Here is a 20,136-nt window from a genome sequence, read left to right as displayed (position 1 = left end):
GGTCCCAAGATGAGGATGTCTTTGGGGCTATCCCTGTGCCAGCCACCATGTGATGTCACTTAGTCTGAACCAGGAGCAGAGTGGACCCACCAGGCGGGAGCTGGGCTGGGAACAACCTTGAATGCCAGGCCCACTCTGGACTCTGTCCTGCTTTTGGCTACAGGCACAGGGGTCCCAGGGGAGATGGAGGATGCTGACGACAGAGTCAGACTCTGGCTGCATTATGGTCTCACACCTGTGTGACCCCATGGTCGGCAATGGGGTGAGAGCTCATTTGAAGACGTTTCACTGCTTTAAAGAAGACCTGGTCCAAGTCGACCCCCGCGTGGGAGACTAGAGGGTGAGTGGACCGCAGCCACACTCTGTGAGCTTCTGTGGGTGGATGTATGACCTCCAATGTGACCTCCAATGACCTGCAATGAGGGTGCTCTTTCCCACCTGAGGCAAGAAGCAGATGCAGTGCCCCAGGGGATTCGTGGCTTGGAAGCCGTGTGAATTCTTGACAGAGCCCAGGAGGTGGTGGAAGCGGTGAGTGGGATGGGGAGCAAGGCCCCTGAGCGGCTGCAGGAGCTGGGTCAGCCCACAAAGGCTTCTGCTGGCCCTGGACTCGGCATGGCCCATGCCTCATCCATCCAGTACAGGATGTCCCAGCAAGGGAACAAGTCTGGACACAGAGTCAGGCCCTGGACCCAGTGGACAAAAGGCCCATCAGCTGCCAGCCCACAGCTAGCGACTGCCCAGAGACAAGGGGCCATGGCAGATGCCCTGGGAGTGTGAACCCATCAACCTTCCTCTTCTGGTGGTCAATGGTGTCCTCACGGACCAGTAGCTGGCAGTAGAAACCACAAATCCTTCTAGAGAGTCTGGGAAGCTAGATCCACGGGACTCCTGTCCCCACCCCATTATCCTCGCCCCGGGGGTCTCAGGTGTCCCCAGGGGCAGGCTCTGCTCCCCGGGCCACAAGACCATCATGTCACCTCCTGGGCAGCCATAAAGGTCACTGATGGAGCAGCTCAAATGATAGACGTATCCCGCGTTTAGGGCAGGCATCCAGGACATGGCATGGGGGCAATGCCTTCAGGCTCTGGGATCTCCCTGCCACCCCAGTGCCCAGGTTCTGCCTCCCTCATCACATACCTCCCCACGCTGTGTCTCTACAGGGACTTCTGGCAAGGTTAGGGCCACTCTAACCAGGATGACCTCAGCTCTGTCTTTACTAATTGACCCACAAAGTCTCGACAGCCAAGTAGGTTCTCATCCTGAGGTCCCAGGAGGATGCGAATTTGGGGGGATACAGTCACCTCAGCACACACCCCCACCACCCCATCTAGCTCTCTGGCCAGTCCTGCTGCCCCTAGTGGGTGTAGACCAGTTGGAAGGGCCTTGGCCTGGGTCCATGCGAGTCCAGTAGGCCTGCACTGGCCTGTGTGTGCCATGGCCTTCCTCAGCCTGTCACCTGTGGGACCCACGAGCTCCCACTTTACGGAAGGAAACCTGAGCACCTGACACCCCAATCCCAGCCAGTCCACTGGATGGTCCCCAGACTGTGCACTGAGTCTGCCCAGACACAGGAGCCACTTGGGGGCCAAGGATTCCAAGCTTCCAAGGGAGACTCAGCACCACACAGCCCGTTGCCCCTAATTCCTGCCCCCAAGTGGGGGTCACTCTGGCACTAAGGCCCCTCCAGGGCAGCACTGGGCTTCCTCCCGCAGACCCCTCTGCAGCTCTCAATCAAGGGCTGCTGAGTGGAGGGAAGCGTGGCACCACCTGTGAACCCCATGGACGAGGCATGGGCATTGTGGACCCACTAAGGCACCCGAATGGAGAAAGCGCATGGGCAAAGTGCCTGTGATGCGGCCTGTGAACTGCACGCAGGTGAGAGTGTCAGCGGATGGGCCCCTGGCCTCAGTGACGTGACCTCTGACCCAGCGCCCCTGCTATGGAAAAGTTACACCAGCTATCCCCCCACACAAGCCCCGTCCACTGGCACTCACACCTCCAAGAGGCGCACAGCCCAGCCAAGGTCTCCTACCTGAGGAAAATCACTGCTCTTTGGTGGGAAGCTGGGGGCGGTGGCCGCGGGGCCATAGCTGGGGTCCGTGCAGGGCTGGCCCATGATGAAGGAGGAATTCATGAACTGGCTGCAGGAGGAAAAGGAAGCTGAGCTGGTGGGCGTGGTGGGACTCTGTCCACCCACCCAGCATGCAGGACACAGGTGGGGGTCACAAGCCTGCAGGAACAATTCTGGCACCTCAGAAACTCTGCTTAGGAAGGGCCCACGTGCCCATGTCCCCAGACACGGAACCCCAGAAAAACCTTGAGGCTCTGGCTGCATGTTCTTTTCATGCCCTTTGCACAGGCCATTCCTTGGCCGGATTCCAGGCCTGCTCCTCACCCGGCAAACTCCTATTTATCCTTCAAAACCCAGCTTGCCAATGCCCTTCACGGAGAAGTTGCCCTCCAGGCTCCTTTCAGCCCCACAGTTTCTCACTGCCCATATGAAGTCCCCACAGTGGGGCCCTCCCTGGATCCCTTGTTCCCACTACTGCTGCCTGTCTCCCTGGAGGGTTATCATTAAGGGAGATCACAGCAGGTCAGTCTAAGGCTTGGGTCTCAACCCTCCTGATTGGACACTGAAGCCCCACTCCCCGACTGAGAGCTCTGGTTCCATTTAGCCCCGACTGTGGGAATGGAGAGGCAAAGTGAAGCCCCTGTGGGTGGGGGCCCCCTAGCAGGACCCTAGGAGCTGGACACTTACTGGCTTTCGCTGGAGAAGGCTGGGTATGTCATGGGTGAGAAGCTGTTCCACCACGGGTAGTGCAGCATGGTGTCCTATGACAAAGCAGTGGGCATCAGGGGAGGGGGTGGTGGGGCAGGGTCCCTGGTCCCCCACACTGCCCTGGGGCAGGGTCCAGAAGGCACTGAGCCCCTCTCCCACCAGGGGCCTCCCAGCAGGTTCACTGTGGCTCCGTTTCCCCAGAGGGCCAGGGTGAACAGGAAGGTCCACAGAATGTGACTGGCTCAGAGAGGAGGTACATGACCCCAACCAACCAGTCAGAGCCCTCCCTGGGATTTTATACTTGCAGCCAGTGGGAGTGACACCGCCTTCAGAAGGCAGGCCTGGGGGACCTGACTGGTCCCAAGATGGGTCCCTATGCAGGCTAGCCAATCAGAGCCTGCCTGGAGACAAAGAGGCTGGCCCTCCCCTGGGGAGGAAAAGGTCCTGGGAGATTAGCGAGGAGCTTCCCAGGCCTCATGTAAACTGATGAAGGAGATGACACTCCTGCTCAGGCAGTGCAGCAGATAATACAGAACTGCCAGATAAAATACAGAACAGCCAGTGAAACCTGGCCCGTGAAATTGGAACTTCAGATAAAGAAAAGATAGCTCTTAGAGTCAGTACTGTGGGCCAGTCCCAGTGTGGCCTGAGGGGCTACCCTCAAGTTCAGTGGCCCGAGAGGGACAGGCTCTGTGCACAGCTCAAGAGCCTGCTTTGTGGGCTCCAAATGCCTAGAGCAAAGCTCAGCCCCCATGCACCACCTCCCTGTACTCATGTCCCCATCTTGGCCCAAACATCCTCCCCCGGATTCCAGTATCTCAGCCCCTGTGGTCCCCATGTGCTGTCCCTGCAGAGCTCGCCTCCTGGCCCATGGCTGGCTTCCTGGGTCACCATCATGGGACATGGCAAGAGCCTACTCCCTGCGGAAGAGCTCCGTCGTCTGCAAACCTGCCTGTGCTGGGGCTTGCTCTGACCCAGGAATTCTATTCCAGAAGCACACCCCCAGGGACTCATCCAGGAGCAGGGAGAAAACACAGTGGCACTATTTATAGCGGCAGAAAACTAGAGTCACCCCAAAGGCCCAACAACGGGGAAATAACTAAGCAGATGATGGGACGCTGAGGAGGAGGAATCCTGAAGGGTTATTAAGAATGACAGGTGCAGGCTCCAAGCCCACGAAACGGAGAGACATGGCATGTGAGGAAGGAACACACCTCATGCCACAAGTCAGAGAGGACATGGGTGGGCAGAGGCTTGGAGAGAAGCGGGGCTGAGGAGGGCAGGGCCCCTGTGGGCATAGCTGGATGGGCACAGGTGTGCCTGGAGGAAGGCCTGGCCTGAGGCTGTGGGGGGTCTTCAGCTGGATCTGCTTTCGCTCCCTCCCCACCAAACAGCGAGGCCTGCTCGACTTGATCCGGTGCTGTGCTCTGCCATGTCAGGGTGCCTCATGGGCACAGCTGGGCACGGGGTGGATCCTGGGTTTGTGCACAACCTACAGCCCCGTCTGATGCTATACTTGGAAGTCTGGGGTGTCTCCTGACAGCTCTGGGCCCTCGACCTGGAACTCTGCCTTGCTCCAGAGGCCTAGTGCCCGGCCTCTCTGAACCCCAAGCTGGATCCTCGCTCTCTCCCCCTGCTGGCCTTTCCCTCCCATCCCAGCAGGTATTGGGGGAAGACATGACCGAGTGTACCTGCTGCTGCTGCTGCGCCCACGCAGCCCACATCCCACTTGCTTCCCCTGCTGAGCAGCTCAAGTCTCCCCACCAAGACATTCAACTTCTTTTCTTTTCTGCAGGGAAGGAGCCCAGTTCTGCTGCAGGCGGGCCGGACTCACTGGAGTATGCCGGCCCCTCTCTGTGCAAGGCCTCCATACCCTCTGTGATATGAGGGGGCCCGGCACCCGCACTCATTCTATCACTTTCAGTTCTTTACTGCAGCCGTCAGAGCTCAGATGCGAGTGAGCTGTCCCTCGGCAGGTGGAAGCATAAACCAACAGTGGGACATGCAGACGATGGAAAGAAATGGGCTGTGAAGCCATGGAAAGACTCAGAAGAGCCCTGCACGCACATCATTAAAGGGAAGAAACTGGTCTGAAAAGTCTACACAGTGTCCTAGTGTCCACTCTAGGATTCGGAAAAAGGTGAGCCTCTGGAGAGAGAAGGACGGATGGGGCAGGGGGTTAGGGCGGTGATACTGCTCTGTAATGCGGACCGGTGGATGTGGGTCACCTGACATCTGTCAAAACCCACAGAACACCTAGCAATAAAAGTGAACCAAATGTCACTATGGTCCTCGGCAGTGATGCTGATGGGCACCGGCTCCTGGGCTCAGCACCCTGAGGACCCTGAGACACTAACAGAGGGGAAGGGAGCGGGGAAGGTTGTATGGGAACTTCCTGTGCAGTTTTCCCATGAACCTAAAACTGCTTCAGAAATAAAGTCTTGAAAAATAAGGAGAAAGAAGTGCTGTGGCAGAGCGGATGAGCGTGACTGGCCGGCATTCCCAGCCATTGACGTCTCATGGATGGGGGCAGTCACCCAGGCTGAGCGTTCCCGAGGGCTGGCTGTGGTCCTGGCATCAGAAACCTTACAGCAAACCTGTGAGGGACTTGGGGGTGGCGCATGACCCCCAGAGGGTCCTCCCCACACACCCAGGGCTGGGGCTCACCTGGACGCTGGGCCCACACAGTGGGGTCTGCAGCGGCGGTGGGCTATACAGGACGCTGCCAGCTGGTGGGGCCTCATGCGGAGGGAGCTCCCCGTCCATGGCGGGCCCCACTGCCAGCATCAGGGGGCTCCAGGAGCCAGGCTGCAGGGGCAGCTATCTAGGCTTCTTGCTCCGCGGTGGCGGCATCATGACCTGGGGAAAGACAGGCATGTCCCAAGGTTGCCCTCCAACCCCAAAGGGTGGGGAAGGGTGCCTCTGAGGACAGTGGGCTGGGGGCGGCAGGAACCCTAAGGGAACCCTCAGATGACCCCAGCCCACCTGACTACCCCACCCATACAGGGGCTGTGCTGGGGGATCCATCAGCTGCCCCATCACTCCCTCCTAGGCAAATGGCCGAGACCTCCCGGATGAGGGCAGCCCCTTGTGGGTGGGGGCCCCGCTGTACTCCCACCCTTGTTCTCAGGCCCCTGAATCCTATGGGCTCCGGGGTCGCTCCCGCCACCCACAAATGGAACCTTGAGCCCTGGGAGCCTAGCGTGAGCCACAGGGACACACCCCCAGATCTGTGACTAGGGTCTGGAAGAGAAGAGGTTTAGCCAACTGGCAGCTCTGAGCTGGAGGGGCCACAGGGCCACGGGAGCCCCATCCTACTGCAGCTAGGTCAAGTGTGCCGAGGCTCTCTGGGCAGCTGGACTGAGGCAGGAGGAGCCCCCAGACCCGGGTGGGGCTAGGTAGGATCAACATAGGGTCCCACTGACAAGGGGGGCAGACACCCAGCTGAGGAAAGCACAGGGGATGACCCAGCCCCATGTGATCTCCCCACCCTGCCATGCCCACCTGCCCATGGCCTGGGTAGGACCGACATACTGCAGGCCACATCGCCAATGGAGGTTGGGGACCCCAGGCTGACTGAGCGCCCCTCAGGACAAGGCCTCGGGATGTTAATCACCCAGAGAGGCAGGAAGGGGAGGCGGCTGCCACTCCCAGCCAAGCCCTGAGTGAAGAAATCCTCAGGACTTCCAGTAATCTCTGCCACACGGAGTCTTGTGCAATCCTGAGGGGGGCGGGGAGAGCCGCCTGCACCCACTCGCTGCCCGTGAGTGCCTCACCCGAGGTCCAGAGGGACAGGGGCTGCGTCCAGCCCTTCAGGAAGCCTGTGGGGGCTGGGCCGCCCAGCCTCGGCTAGAGAGGCTGGCAGGATGCCAGTCCCCCCGGCTCCCAGCAGGACCTGGCGACATCAGGAGGAACACACGGCTGCTCTGGGACCCGTGGCCTCGGTCAAGCGGATGGTCAAACCCAGCTCCATGTCTAAGGGTTGGATAACCTCCAAAGATTCGGGGCCCAGAGCTCCGTGACCCTCAGTCTGATCATCAGGAGAATGGGCTGTTTGGGCATGAAGCTTGTCAGGAGTTCCAAGGAACCTGGAGCCTCCAAGACCCCAAGCCACTCAAGTGACCGCAGCTATCACAGAAACCCTCAATTCAAGCTCCTTGATTTAAGAGACTCCTCAACAGGTCTACGTGGGGCCAATCCTATTCTCACTCCCAGGCGCTTCTCAGCTCCACACCTGCAGAGGCTGGGGCTGCTCCTTGGAAAGCACCATCCAGAGACCATGGCTGAATGGCACAGGAGGGGGACCCCTGGGCTGTCCCTGGGGGGCATGGAGCCCCAGGGACCCCCACTGGCAGCAGGCCAGGCCTGCATTACACCCGTTCTGAGTGTCTGGCCCTGCAGGCTCAGGCCCCACACCGCAACCCAGGGCATGACATCCTTCCAGAGGAAGAGGCTGTCCCCGTAGGGAGGGCTCTCTATGCTCCATGGGGAGTCATGACTGGAAGAGGGGTTTCTGTGACAGGACCTGTCTGTCCTGTCCTACCAAGACACGAGGTGGGGCATGCCCTGGGGACCCCAGAAGTCTTCTCTGACCAAGCAGAGCATTCAGACCTAGACCTGGGGGGGTTTGTGGGGAGGGGAGCAACGGGGCTGCGAGTCAAGAGGGCCGCTGGGGATCGTGAACCCAAATGGGGGGAGGGGACACGGTGCCACCTGGGGGCTGGCAGCACCTCACCTGGCTACACAGTAACCTCGGAGCCAGCAGTCCTGCTCCACGTGTCCACCTGGGGGAATGGAGACACGCCCACACAGCAACCTGAACACTCACATCCACAATAGCCAGAGGGTACATACAGTCCGAGTGTCCCCCAGCAGATGATAGATCAACACACGTGTCCCTCCACACCTAGGACCATCCCTCAACCACAAAAAGGGGTTAAGCCCTGACACTTGCTACCACGTGGACGGACCCTGAGAACACAATTCTCAGTGAGAGGAGCAGACACAGAAGGACACACAGGGTGTGATTCTATTGATGGGAAACGTCCAGAACAGGACGCTCCACAGACACAGAGAGTGGGCTCCTGGTTGTCAGGGGCTGGGGTGGGGCCGACACTGTGCCCAGCACCATCCCCACACCCCCAGAGGCCATCCTTACAGCATCACCATCCTTGGATGCCCAGACTCAAGGTCATCTCCGGACCCCACCACCAACTTCGGCCCACTTCACCCCACTGCACACTCAAACACAGTCCTCTTATCCCCTCACTTTCTGACCTCTGCTGAGCGGCCCCAACCTGCCCACCTCCCTGGGGTCAGGACAGCATTACCAGCTCCCAAGCTTCAGAGGCTGCACTCCCCAGGCATGAAGGAGGCCAGGCCACAGCATATGTTTGTTGAGACGTGAGCCCCACGGCACGTGCGGCAGGGGTGCTCGCAAGGTGCTCTTGGGGAGGGGCCCGCACTTCACCCAGCTTTGAGTTGCAGGATTTCCTTTTGAGATCACATTTCAAATGAGTCACTGTACAACAGAAAGATCAAGGAATTGGTGGCCTGGACAGCACAATGGTGGGGCAGGGGATGGAATGTGGGAAGAAGCCAGGTCTGGGGCAGCCTGATCCCCGGATGCACCCAATTGGTGGGTGACCACTGCCACCCCTGCCTCTCGGCTGAGCCCACTTCACCTCGGTGCTCTGGCCAGACCTCAGTGCAGGGCCAGTCCCCCAGGGTGGGCCATTTGATGCGCACCAAGGGCTCAGCCCCCCAGGCACCCTTGGAACCAGCCACCAGGACCCCTGCCTGGTGGTGCCTGGGCCCCTGTGGTCATGTGTTACCAGGCCCCCCAGGAACCCCCTCTCCAGGCATCAGGGACCTCCCAGTCTCCCCCAGGCCGCAGGACAGCAGTCCCTCTGGCCACCCCTTGGCTAGACTCTTGAGCATTGGCCCTGGGATCTCGGATGGGGGAATGAGTGGGGGCTGGTGGGGGCAGTGGCCTGGGTAGAATCAGGAGGCCGGGTCTGGGATGTCTGGGGGAGGGTTGGGGTGGGGAGGCCCCTTCTTGCCCTACTGGTCAGAGAAAGCCTAGGGTCAGTCCCCAGCAGGGGTACTCAGAGAGTCTCCTCTGCTCCTGATAGAGGGGTCTAGCTGGGTCAGGATGGATGTGCTGCAGTCAGAGGGGCAGAGAGGCAGGGAAGGTCAGGCAGAGGGGCAGGGAAGGTCAGGCAAAGGGAAGGAGCTCTGTTCTGGGGGCACTGGCCGCACCCCGAGGTCCCATCTGGGCTGGCTGGCAGAGCTTACTCTGTCAGGACCCCCAGAAGGGCACAGGCACCTAGATGGCCACCTCCGTGGGTGGGCCAAAAAGGGAGGGGGTGGGTCCCAAGGAAAGCCTCAGGGGCCCCTCCTCACTGACTGACCAGGCCAGGTACTCAGGTGGGACACATGGGGACACAGGGCCAGCTGGTGGGCAATGGGGGCTCAGGGCTATGGAGGAGGGCCCAGCGTGTGTGGGCGGAAATGACGGGACAGGGGAGGCATGCTGGAGAGAGGGGTGACCCCCAAGCTCAGGTCCACCAGGAACAGGCCCTCACTTAGAAGCAGGCTCTTCACAGACAAAAGGACTTAAGATGGGGTGGTGGGGCCTGTGTCTTTACAAGAGGGAAATCTGGACACAGAGACCCTGGGAATGGCCGTGTGGCAACGGAGGCAGAGACAGGGATGCTTTGCCCACAAGGCCAGGACACCAAGGACCACAGGCCATGCCAGAAACTGGGAGAGGAAGAAAGGACCCTCTCCTGGAGTGGGTGGAGGGAGCACCGCCCTGCTGCACCTTGATCTCAGACAGCTGGTCTCCAAAACTGGGAGAGTAAATCCCTGTGGTTTAAGTTGAGCCTGTGGTCAGCTGTTACAGCCGCCCATGGACGTTCAGATGGAAGGCAAAGACAAACCCTAACTGGAGGAGAACCAACCCCAAACCAGGTGACAGTGATGTTTGTGGAGATGAATGTTTATGCAGAAGCGGAGACCCTCAGCCCGCAGGCTGAGTCCTGCGGGCACCGATGCAGGGCCACCTGCACTGGTTATGTCTGCGCCCACAGACCTGTGCACTAGCGGGCACAGAGCCACTGGCCCAGGGTACTCTGAGGGCCGACTGCGGGCCAGGTGCTTCTCAAAGCAGCTCCCACACCTAGAGGGCCACCTCAAATCTATAAGGACCTGTCAGAGTCTCACAGCCCTCGGGAGGCCAGTCAGCACCTCCGCCAGCTCTGAGGACACAGCTTCATACCCAGTCAATGGCCCAGAAGGGAAGGGGGATGAGGACAAGGAGCTTCTTTAGTCACAGATGGAAACGCTGAGCCTAGGTCTCGGGGCTCTGATCCCCGGTCCCCACTCTCAGGTGTGGTCCAGCCTTATCAGGAGAGAGCACGGAGGATGGCACTCCAGCTGGCCTCCCCTCGCAGCTGACGGACCTTCCAACCTGCATCCATGTGGACAGGTTTGGAGTGGCTGCCCATGATGACAGAGCACATGCATGCAGGCTTCCTGTTCTGGGAAGTGCCTGCTCAGACCTCATGTTTATTCGTGGTCTTGAAAAGGCTTTAGATACACGGAGTTTGTGGTCTCCTTGGACCCCCGGATCTTCCTCCCCTGAGTGGACATTAAGCTGAATTCCGCAGGCCTGACATCCTAGTCCTTGAACACTGATGTCCAGGGTCGGCAGGGAGAAGAGTCTGTTCCTCCTGACGCTTGCTGCTTGATGACAAGAGTCTCAGGCCAGCTGGCACACCAGGTCCCTCTGCCCAGCTCCTTGGAGAGCCCAGAGACAGAGAGAAGAGGGTGCTCCCCACGGCTAGATCACATTAGTCCTGGGTGAGTGGTCAGACTGGCCAGCGCCCTCCTTGGACACCGATGGTCCATCCTGGTGCCAAGAACATCACAAGAGACCTTCGCCCAAGCCAAAGAGCACCCCTGTGCTGCAGGAGGAAGGGCCTGTGCTGGGAAGAGGGCAGACACTCCTAAGTCGCAGCAGCAGGGGCCCCAAGACCCACCAACAAGCCTATGTCTGCTTTTCCTGTGCAGATGAGCATCCACAAACTCAAATCCTCCCCCAGTCCTGCAGGTCAGACGTCCAAGCAAGCTCACCAGCCTTGGCTCTGGATCTCCCAAGGTTGGCTCAGTGCTGACACTGCCAGCAGGGCAGAGCTCTCCAAGGGGCTGCCCCATGGTTAGAGGAGCCACAGTTGCAGCACACGGACACCCCTGAGCTCTGACCCTCTGTCCCTTTAGGCCTCATTGGAGAGAGTCTTCAGCTCATGAGGACCCTGTGATGATGCTGGAGCCCCAGGGACCCAGGGTCACCCCATTTCAGGGCCCCTAGTTTAATCCCACCTGCAAAATCCCTTTTTATGTGAAGGGACACATCTGCAGGTCCCAGGATCAAGACGGGGGCATCACCAGGGCCCTTACTGAGCTGACCTCAAAACACAGCTAGGACACAGCCCATGAGTGGACAGGTGGACGGTAGGGCTAGGCACGATAAGACCCCAGAGGTGCCTGGAGGTGGTGAAGCCCCCAGTGGCCCCTCATGGGGCAGCCTCTTCAGGGCCACGGAGGAGCTTCAGGCTGGCAGGGCCTCCCCCCCTCCCCAGTGCAGGAATGTGCTGGGGCGTCTAGATGGGCAGGTTCTGCAAGTCGAGTGGCAGGTCTGGATCTGGTGCGGGCAGCTGCACTCCAATTCTGTCCCAGCATGGGGCGCCTTCCTCCAGGTTCCCACAGTGAAGATTACCCACCTCCAAGGGTGTCCCGGACACCCCCCAACACCCACCTGGGGGCTCACTCACTCTGAGTCCTGCCCCCCAGACAACAGGCTGAGCTCCCAAATCCGATGAACCCCCCCCTCAAACCCCCGGTCAGCTGACATATCCCAACGACAGCAGAAGGGCCCCCACAGGGCTATGGGTAAGTGGTAGGGAGGGGTCTCTTGCCCCACTTTGCAGCTTCCAGGGCGGAGCCACACCCCCAAGCTGGGGAAGAGTGGCCCTGGTGGCACTGATCTTTGAGGTGAGAACACACCCAAATATTCAGAATAGGAGAGGGCTCAGGGGCGGAGTGCTCAGGCTTGCCCACCCACCCCCCGCCCCCACTGTCACAGCTCCTGGATCAGCCTTCCCTCACTGCACCTCACCTCCAGGGGGGCCCTGGCTCCTGGTGGCTCTGGGCATCTCTGAGCGGGACTCTCACCCCATCCCAGTTTGACTCAGAGCCACACAGGCTCCCTGCCCCACAATACTACTCCTCCCCACTTCGTCCCCACTTCCTGGGTCAGCCTCTGACCCCAGGCTGCTGTGACTCCCGCCCACCCGAACTCCCGGGAAATGCCAGGCGCCAGCCTTCCGGGATGTGGCCCGGCGGAAGGCCAGAGAGGCCACTTTCGGTTTCACTTGGGGATGGAGGCCAGGCTGGAAGCACCTGCCCCTCTCTGGGGCCGAGGGGAGGCTGGGCAGCGCCTGGCATGGAAGGGGTGCCTGAGGACCCAGGGAGGTGCTGGGTGACCACTGCTCCCCTGTCCCACCCCCTGCAGGGGCCAAGTCAACGCCTCCCCCGAAGTGTCCCAGCATAGCTGACCGTGGACACCCTTTCTGCCCCGTGGGCAGCACAGGGGGAGTGTAGGGCTGACCGGAGAGGAGTCACTGTAATGGACAGGTGGAGGGGGTGGGGCTGAGGAAATGTGCTGGGTATCCCAGCCAACCGGGAGCCTACAGGAGGGTCAGGGCACTACCAGCTACAGCTACCAGGGTGCCTCCTTCCACAGGGCCAGGCTTCAGGGAGGGGCAGGAGGACCTCCTACTGCCCACACCTGACTCAGGCACCCCTGCACCAGAAGCCTGCCTCCCCACAAGCCCACTTCCTGCCGGCAGCTGTCAAGGCAGAGGTGGGGCTTGGGGAGCTCCCAGGGGAGTCTTGTTCACCCTCCATAAAACAGGGAGAGGGCACCTCCTCTGCCCTCTTCATGGGGCCAGCCGACACCCCCTCACCTCAGGCCAGGCCCTGCTCTCTTTTTTTTTTTAACCACTTTTCTGTTTTATGGAGACACAATTCACGTGCCATACACTTCATCCACCTAAAGTGAACAGCACAGTGGCCTTCAATACATCCAGACTTGTGCAACCACCACCTCCATCTAATTCCAGAACATTCCATCACCCCTAAAAGGAAAGCTCACTCCCATCAGTAGTCTCCCCCACGGCCTCCCCAGCCCCTGACAACCAGGAACCCACTCGCTGTGTCTGTGGATCTGCCTGTTCTGCACATTTCCCACCAGTGGAACTGCACCCTGTGTGTCCTTCTGTGTCTGCTTCCCTCACTGAGCATCGTGTTCTCAGGGTCCACATCACCATATATAAATGACAGGCTTTAGCAGTGGGTACCTGGGCCAGCCCAAAGAATCAGAAATCGCCCTCACCTGAGTCACCCACTTGAGGACAGGGCAGCCACACCCCCTCAGCGAGGGAGGCTGGTGGCTGTCACCATGGCAGGAAGATGCAGAAAGCTGGCTCTGTCCCAGCTCTGCTCAGCTGGCCCACGGAGGACTGACCTGCCAGCAGCAGGGGAGAGGGCAGTTCCAGGGGGAACTGGTGCCCACGGACACCAGGCCGTATCTGGGCTGGGCAGACAGGGAGATGGTGGGCGAGCAGGGCTGGCCAGGCTTGGGCCTGAGTGACCTCGCTCCTGGCCACCCCAGGCGGCTGGCTGCAGCCAGCCCTCCCTGCGCCTGACCACGCGGCCCTTGGCTGCAGAAAAGCAGCTGGAGACGCTCCAAGCTGGCCCACTGATGGATCGCACGTACGCAAGGCACACATCGTGCACTCTCACATGTATGTACACAGGCGACACCACGCACACGTGTGCACGCAGCACTCACACGTGACACACACACACTCCAGCAAGTACGTGCACTGCTGCACATGTGTGTCCACAAACACACACTGGCACATACGTGGGCAGACTCACACACACACCCTGAACCTGTGCGGCTGCTCAGGGGGCCCGTGTCCCCACTCTTCGTGTCAGCCACTAGGTGCCCCAACTTCTCCATGACCTGACCCCACATGAGGAACAGGCAGACCCCGCCCCCGCCAGCAACTGTGAAAGCTTCACGGGGCGGAGGCCCTGTGAGGAGGGAGGCAGCCTCTGGAGACTGGACACAGTCGCCTCTTTATTCCCAGCCGGCTTGCTCATGAGGCCAGAGCCCTCTGCTGGGTCAGCGTTTCCGGCCCAGCCCCTGTTGGTTGGCGGGGGTGGGGTGGGGGGGTGCTCTGAGACTTTACTAGAACCGAGCTGGGCCAGCCAGCTGGTCATGTCCCCAGTGGCGGTCCAGCCTCTGTTCCCCACCCCACCAATGGTCGGGGTGGTCAGGCAGCTGGGGAGACCTGGCCCTGGGCTGCCCATCTGAGGCCAATGCTGCCCCACCCCAACTTCAAAGACAACTGCCTCCTCTGTGCTCTGCCACACGGGCTCCCCTGGAAACAAAGCCCCTCATCCCCTTATCAAAGCATAGACATCTCCCCAAAATGTGCGCACACACACACACACACGGCAGGTCCGGCTCCAGACAGGTGTGAGCAGATGTCTGCTCAAAGGCACAGAGTTAAACAAAGGGTCCTCCTGCCCTCTGAAATCCCCGAATGCCTTCCCCTAGGTCCTCACATTGGCTGTCCCTGGGGATAGCATCTCATACTCGTCAGACTCCCCAGGGTCTGTCCGATGCCCACCTGGGTCTCTCTGGCTCAGGGGTGTCCAGGGATCACCCATCTCCTGCCCACTCACCCAGGGCCCAAGTAGACAGCCCTGAGGAGCCATCACCCACCTCTGGGGACTCCCCTAGGAAAATACAGGGCCTTTGGAAGAAAAAGTGCAGATGGGCAGGGAGTGGCCTCCCCAGGCGGCCCAGCAGGCCCAAGTCTCAGCCCAAGGATGGGGTACACAGCCACTCCTCTGCTTGCAGCTTCTGTAACTGTTGAGCTCCCCCCGCAGCCAGGTACACAGAGCCCCAGGCGGGGACAAAAAATCAGGGTCAGATCCAGCTCAGGCTGTCTAGCCTGGAGAAAGGGTGGGCCTGACCTCTACAGATTTCCCTGAACAGCCTCTGACAGATGGCCCTTCTTCCCTCTGGACTCTGGGAAGAGTCCACTTGCCTCCAATCTTTCCTACAGGGACAGATCCACCACACTGGCCTCTGGGTTGGGTCACCTGGCCTGGCAGGAGGTAGGCAGGCGCCCACCTAAAGTCTGTCCAACACCAGCCCCCCTCATCACAGGTGCAACATTCACCACCCCTCGAACTGCCAGCAAGCTTCCTCCCAGACCGCTTCCAGGCCAGGTGCAAACAGAGGGGACCATACCTGGCCAGTCAGGCAGTGGACAGGCAGAAAGGAGGCCCAGGGCAGGCAGGACTAACACACTTCCCACACTCAGCTCTCTCTCCCTTTCCAGAATGTAACAACAGGATGCTAGACACTCCTGCCTAGCTATCCATGCCTCTGCTCCCAGGCACCAGCTTCTCCCCACCAGTGCTCTGGTGCTGGGAGAACACCTCACCTTCCCCATCAATCCACACAGGCTACTGCTCCACAGGCTCCAGGTCTTGGCAGCCTTGGGGTGGGGGCCGCCTCTGCCCACCAGCGCTCCCCGCCCAGCTCCAGGAGACACTCCCACCCAACATGCTCTGCCTGCTCAGTTTATACCAGCAAGGGTCCCATCCCAAAGCCATGGGATCGCACCCGTAAAAACGCACGGCGGAGAAGCCAGGACAGCAGGAATCCACGGAGAAGGGTCACTGAGGAGAAAGGGTGGGAATCTGCGAGGAGCCTGAGATCAGGGGTCACCCAGAGAGGGAGGGGCTATAGTTACGGAGATGGAGAGTCACAAGAAGAGAAGAGTCAAGGAATGGCCAGGGAGCAGCCAGGAGGTCACCAAGTGCAGGAGAGTCACAGAGAAGCACGGGGTCAAGGGTCACCAAAGTAAAGTCCTGGACTTTACTACAGGGAAAGGAGCGCCAGATAGCGGGGGATCAGGGAATCAGCGAGGAGAGAGACAGGAAAGGGTTGGGAGTCGCCCTGTTTCAGGATTCATGCCAAGGCGGGTGTCAGGCGGGGGTGACGGAGCGGCGCAAGATCCGGGGTCGCCGAGGAGGACCGGGTTAAAGTTGACTGCGAAGGACGGGATCGGGAGGGTCGCGGCGGAGGGCGGGATCAGGGGGGTCGCCCATGAGGGCGGGGATACGCCGCCGCGCTCCCCCCGCCCGCGGCCCCGGAATCCCAGAATTCCGTAACCCCTGGTTCGGGGCGCGGGCGGCCGCGAGGTGCCGTGGCCTGCGCGGGCCGGGGAGAGCAGGTTGGCCGGGCAGGGGTAGCGGGAGCGGGCCAGGGGTGGAGCCGGGCGCGCCTCACCTCGGACCCGGGTCCGGCCGGGCGCGGAGCCCGCGGCGCCTCCGTTTTTCCGAGCTTCGCCGCGGCAGCGCTCACTTCCGGGTTTCGGGCGCCATCTTGGGGGGGGCTCGCGCACTTCCGGTCATGTCGTGGGGGCGGAACCTCTGGTGGGCGGGGTTTGGGCGCGGGGCCTTCTCGCGGTGACCCCCCTCACCCAGCCCCTTGATGCCCTTCTGCCTTTGGAAGGGGCTCGAATTCTCGAGTGAGCCTCAGTTTCCTCCTCTGCAGCATGAAGAACCATGCCTACCTGCAGATCTTTGCATGACTCTGCCCTCCCCTGGTGCACTCTGACCCTGACCTTTCAGCCACTGGGGTTCTCGGACAGCCCAGACCTTGGCCTCGCAACCATCTGAAAGGGCCCTGGGTCCCCCTATCATGCTCCCTCTCTTGGTTGCCTCCCTACCAATAAAAGTCTGCTCATTAATCTATCTCCACTCTAGAATAGGAGTCCTGGGACCACCCACCCCCGGACAGGGAGCCAGGCGCACAGGGTCTGATAAGCCCCAGAGGCCAACCTGAGAAAAGCAGGATCCTCTCAGGCAGGGGCCCTGAGACATGAGTGGCTCCCCTTCTGTCTCCTTCCCCATCAGGGCTTCCAGGGGCCTCATGCAAACAACGCTGGGATCTGCCTCATTGTCAGGCACAGGATGGGACTCAGCTGTGGCACAGGCCTGCTGTGTTCCTGTGACTGGCGCCTACTGGACCCACCAGGGGCTGGGCCTGGCAGGTCAGACAGAGCCAGTGCAGGAGGCACCACCCCCTCCCCAGCAGGAATGAAGACACTGCCACCTTATCCTGGACCCACCTCACCAGCCAGCCAGAGGCCTCCTGTACCTGGTCCAACCCCTTGAATTTAGAGGCCACCTCTTCACATGCTTGTCTATTCAGTGAACTCTTATGGCTGCTGCTATGTGCCTGGCCTTGAGCTGGACAAGTCCGGGGTCCCCAGAGAGGACTCAGTTCTCATCCTTGCCCTCAGGAAGCCCCTAGTCTAGGGGAAACAGAGCTGGGACCAGACACTCCCATCTGCAAGATCAGCCATAGGGTCAGTGAGGAATAATGTCTTTGCCTAGGGCATCATGGAGGGTGGTGTTGAGAGGGTGTTGAGGCTGAGGCTTTGAAGTTCAAGTAGGAGTTTGTCAGACAGCTAAACGTAGGAAGAGCAAGTTAAAAGCTGTTCAAAGGCCAGATCTGGTAAGGAAGATGAGTATGTTTAAAAAATCTGTTTGCCTTGGGATATCCCTGACAGTCCAGTGGTTAAGATTCCTTGCATCCACTGGAGGGGGCGTGGGTTCAATCCCTAGTTGGGGCACTAAGATCCCACATGTCATGGGGTGTGGCCAAGAAAAGAAAAAAAATCTGTTTGCCCTAAAAATTCAGGACCTCCTGTACCCAGACCCACAGGCACAAGAGAGCAGATGGGGAAACTGGGACCCAGAGAGAAGTAATATCTGGATGGAGCTTCACTTTGGCATGCGTTGTTTTTGGCAACTGAGTTGTAACCCTGACCCTGGAACTATTCTTTATAGCTAATGAGAAGAAATCCAATTGAGCAACAGACTTAAGCTTCAAAAGGGTGAATAAACTGATTCACAGAGCATCTGGTGGCATGTTCCAGTTTCTGCTCACACAAGACCATCAAACAATTTACAGGGCCCAGTGACATGTGAAAACGCAGGGCCCCTTCTTCAAAAAGTAGCAAGAACTTCAAGACTGGGACCATTAAACTGAGCACAGCCCCCCAAGCTCCAGGCCTGAGTGAAGTCCCAAGTTACACACCCATGAAGCTGGCCCTGCCCCCACTGTGGCCCTTTGGGGTCTGACTGATAGTACCTGCGTTTTGCGGGTGGGGAAACTGAGGTGCAGAACTGTTCCACAGATGGCCCAGGTCACAGAGAGAGCTGCCAAGAGGTGTGGACTCAACCTCCACTACGTCTACCTCAGAAAAGCACGAGATCTCTATTGGTAATTCTGCCTGAAATGGGGACAGTTTGCCCAGGCCGGGGTGGGTCCAGCCATCTCAGCATGGAGGAAACTGCCAAGTCTGGGGATGTCTAGGGAATTAGTCAGATTTGGGGATTTCCAGGGAATCGCGAAAGGCAGCCTGGGAGACCAGAATGGATGCTGCTCTGGAGCTCAAAACCTGGCCCTAGGTGCTGTGTGACCCCCAGAAAGTGACTTAACCTCTCTGTGCCTCCATTTCCCACAGATAATACTGGCTATTATTTTTCAGACAGCTAAATGAACAGTGCCTAGTATTAACACATTATGAATGTTTCCAGGTGAACATCTGGATCATGGGGTCACCTAAGTGACCCCATTCAATCGTTAGAAGTGATCAAGTCTTTTCATCTGGTGGGGACAGGCTCACAGAAGACCACGGGTCTGCTGGTGGAGTTCTGCTTAAAGTCAAAGAGCCTCTTCTTCAACCCCTCCCCCTGCCCCTGCCCCATGGAGGGGCACCTGACTGTCCCCCAGACACTTTGACCAGGCTCAAGGAAGTAGGGTCGCCATATAAAATGCGAGACACAAAGTTAAGTGTGAATTTCAGGTACAGGAAGAATAATTTTTCCTGCCAGTATAGCCCAGGCAACGTTTGGGCTATATTTATACCAAAGATCTAGCCTCGATGTATCTGAAATTCACATTTAACTGGGATGGAATGTGTTTTTATTGGTGAAATTCAGGCACTCGACGTGGGAAGTACCAAGGACAGAAATGGGACCCAGGAGAACCCCGGGCGAGCGGCTCCCTCTCGCGGAGCCTCGGCGTTCCCGCCTGCTAAATGGGCGAGATGTTAGCACCAAACACACAGGCGAGTTCCTCATGCGGATCATTATTTTAAAAGAGCAGAAAACTTCACACGGATGGAGGTCAGATCACTGGGGGCTTCCCTTTGAGCCAGGTGATTCTCGGCCTAAGTCAGGAGTCCCCCACCAGCCTCGGTTTCCCTCCGGGGAAGGACCCCGGAGCTAGGCTCGCCCAGGGAGGAGGAGCCGGGTGATGGGCAGGTGAGGCGGGGCAGGTGGACCCGGCCCGGGGGCAGGGGCAGGGACTCGCCACTTCCTGTTTCTCCACATTCTGGAAAGCCCCGGCGTTCCCGGGCCGCGCGGCGCCTCCTCCCTCCCAGCTCCTCCGGGCCCGGGTCCCTTACCACTTCTCCTTTCTGCACCCGCTTCCCCCCAGCCTAGTGGTCGATTCCCGGCTCCCTCTCTCCTCCTCTCCCCGCCTCCTTTCCTTTTCCCATCTCTTCTCCGGCTCTCCTCTTTTCTCTCCTTCTGGAGCCCCAATCGGCGCCTCCAGGGTGCAGAACAGAAAACCGAGGCAGCAAGGTCCCACGAGCCATGTCTGTGTCCCCCGGCCTCCGGTCACTTTCCGTCTTTCCTCCCCCCGTCCCCCCCACGGCGTCTCTCTCTCGATCGCTGTCCCCTTGTCCTTCGGTTCATCCCAACCTCTGTCCCCGGCTCCACCAGTCCTCCCGCACACACGGAGCCGACTCCGCCCTGTCCAGCCACCACGCCCCCTCTGTGCCCACCTGACACTTGCCCCGAGGCGTCCTTAATCGCCGGCGCTGGCTGGCGGTTTCCAGGGCCCTACAGCTCCCTCCCGCCTGATCTGACCGGGAGCTGGATCTTGCCAGGCTCGGCTAGGCTGCCTCTGAGCCGGGGCCACTTCTGGGAACAGCAAACCTGTCCAACAGGTTTGAGATCCGCCCCAGACAGGGCTTCCCGCCTCTCGGCTGGGCCGGGGACACCAGGGCTGCAGGGGTTAAATGTGACACCTGACTAGTACCCCCCAACCCCAGGCTGGGTCCTGGCTGGGCCCTGAGGTTGGGGAGCAGGTGGGAGGGGAAGAAAGATCAGCAGTTCACCAA

At 59.7% G+C, this 20,136-nt stretch overlaps 1 protein-coding gene across 4 annotated transcripts in view; it reads right to left on the bottom strand.

The window, feature by feature from the left end:
- Positions 1 to 19,859, bottom strand: part of SBNO2 (strawberry notch homolog 2) — a 42,313-nt gene extending 22,454 nt beyond the window's left edge. For 2 of the 4 annotated variants that reach the window (XM_040240215.1, XM_040240219.1), the window contains exons 1-4: positions 16,224 to 16,375; positions 5,447 to 5,638; positions 2,759 to 2,832; positions 2,033 to 2,141 (exon numbers count right to left, since the gene is read on the bottom strand). In XM_040240215.1, coding sequence (XP_040096149.1) covers positions 2,033 to 2,141; positions 2,759 to 2,832; positions 5,447 to 5,566 — 303 coding nt within the window. In that variant the 5' untranslated portion in view covers positions 5,567 to 5,638; positions 16,224 to 16,375. Of the gene's footprint in view, positions 1 to 2,032; positions 2,142 to 2,758; positions 2,833 to 5,446; positions 5,639 to 6,283; positions 6,373 to 16,223; positions 16,376 to 19,797 lie in introns of those variants that run through there. The other 2 variants (XM_040240218.1, XM_040240216.1) reach the window with 2 other exon arrangements.
- Positions 19,860 to 20,136: the final 277 nt, after the last annotated feature.

The sequence above is a fragment of the Oryx dammah genome, unplaced genomic scaffold, assembly GCF_014754425.2.
Source record: "Oryx dammah isolate SB20612 unplaced genomic scaffold, SCBI_Odam_1.1 HiC_scaffold_5, whole genome shotgun sequence".
Lineage (NCBI taxonomy): Eukaryota > Metazoa > Chordata > Mammalia > Artiodactyla > Bovidae > Oryx > Oryx dammah.
The sequence above is the reverse complement of the archived record's forward strand: the minus strand, read 5'-3'. Positions and strand labels throughout refer to the sequence as shown.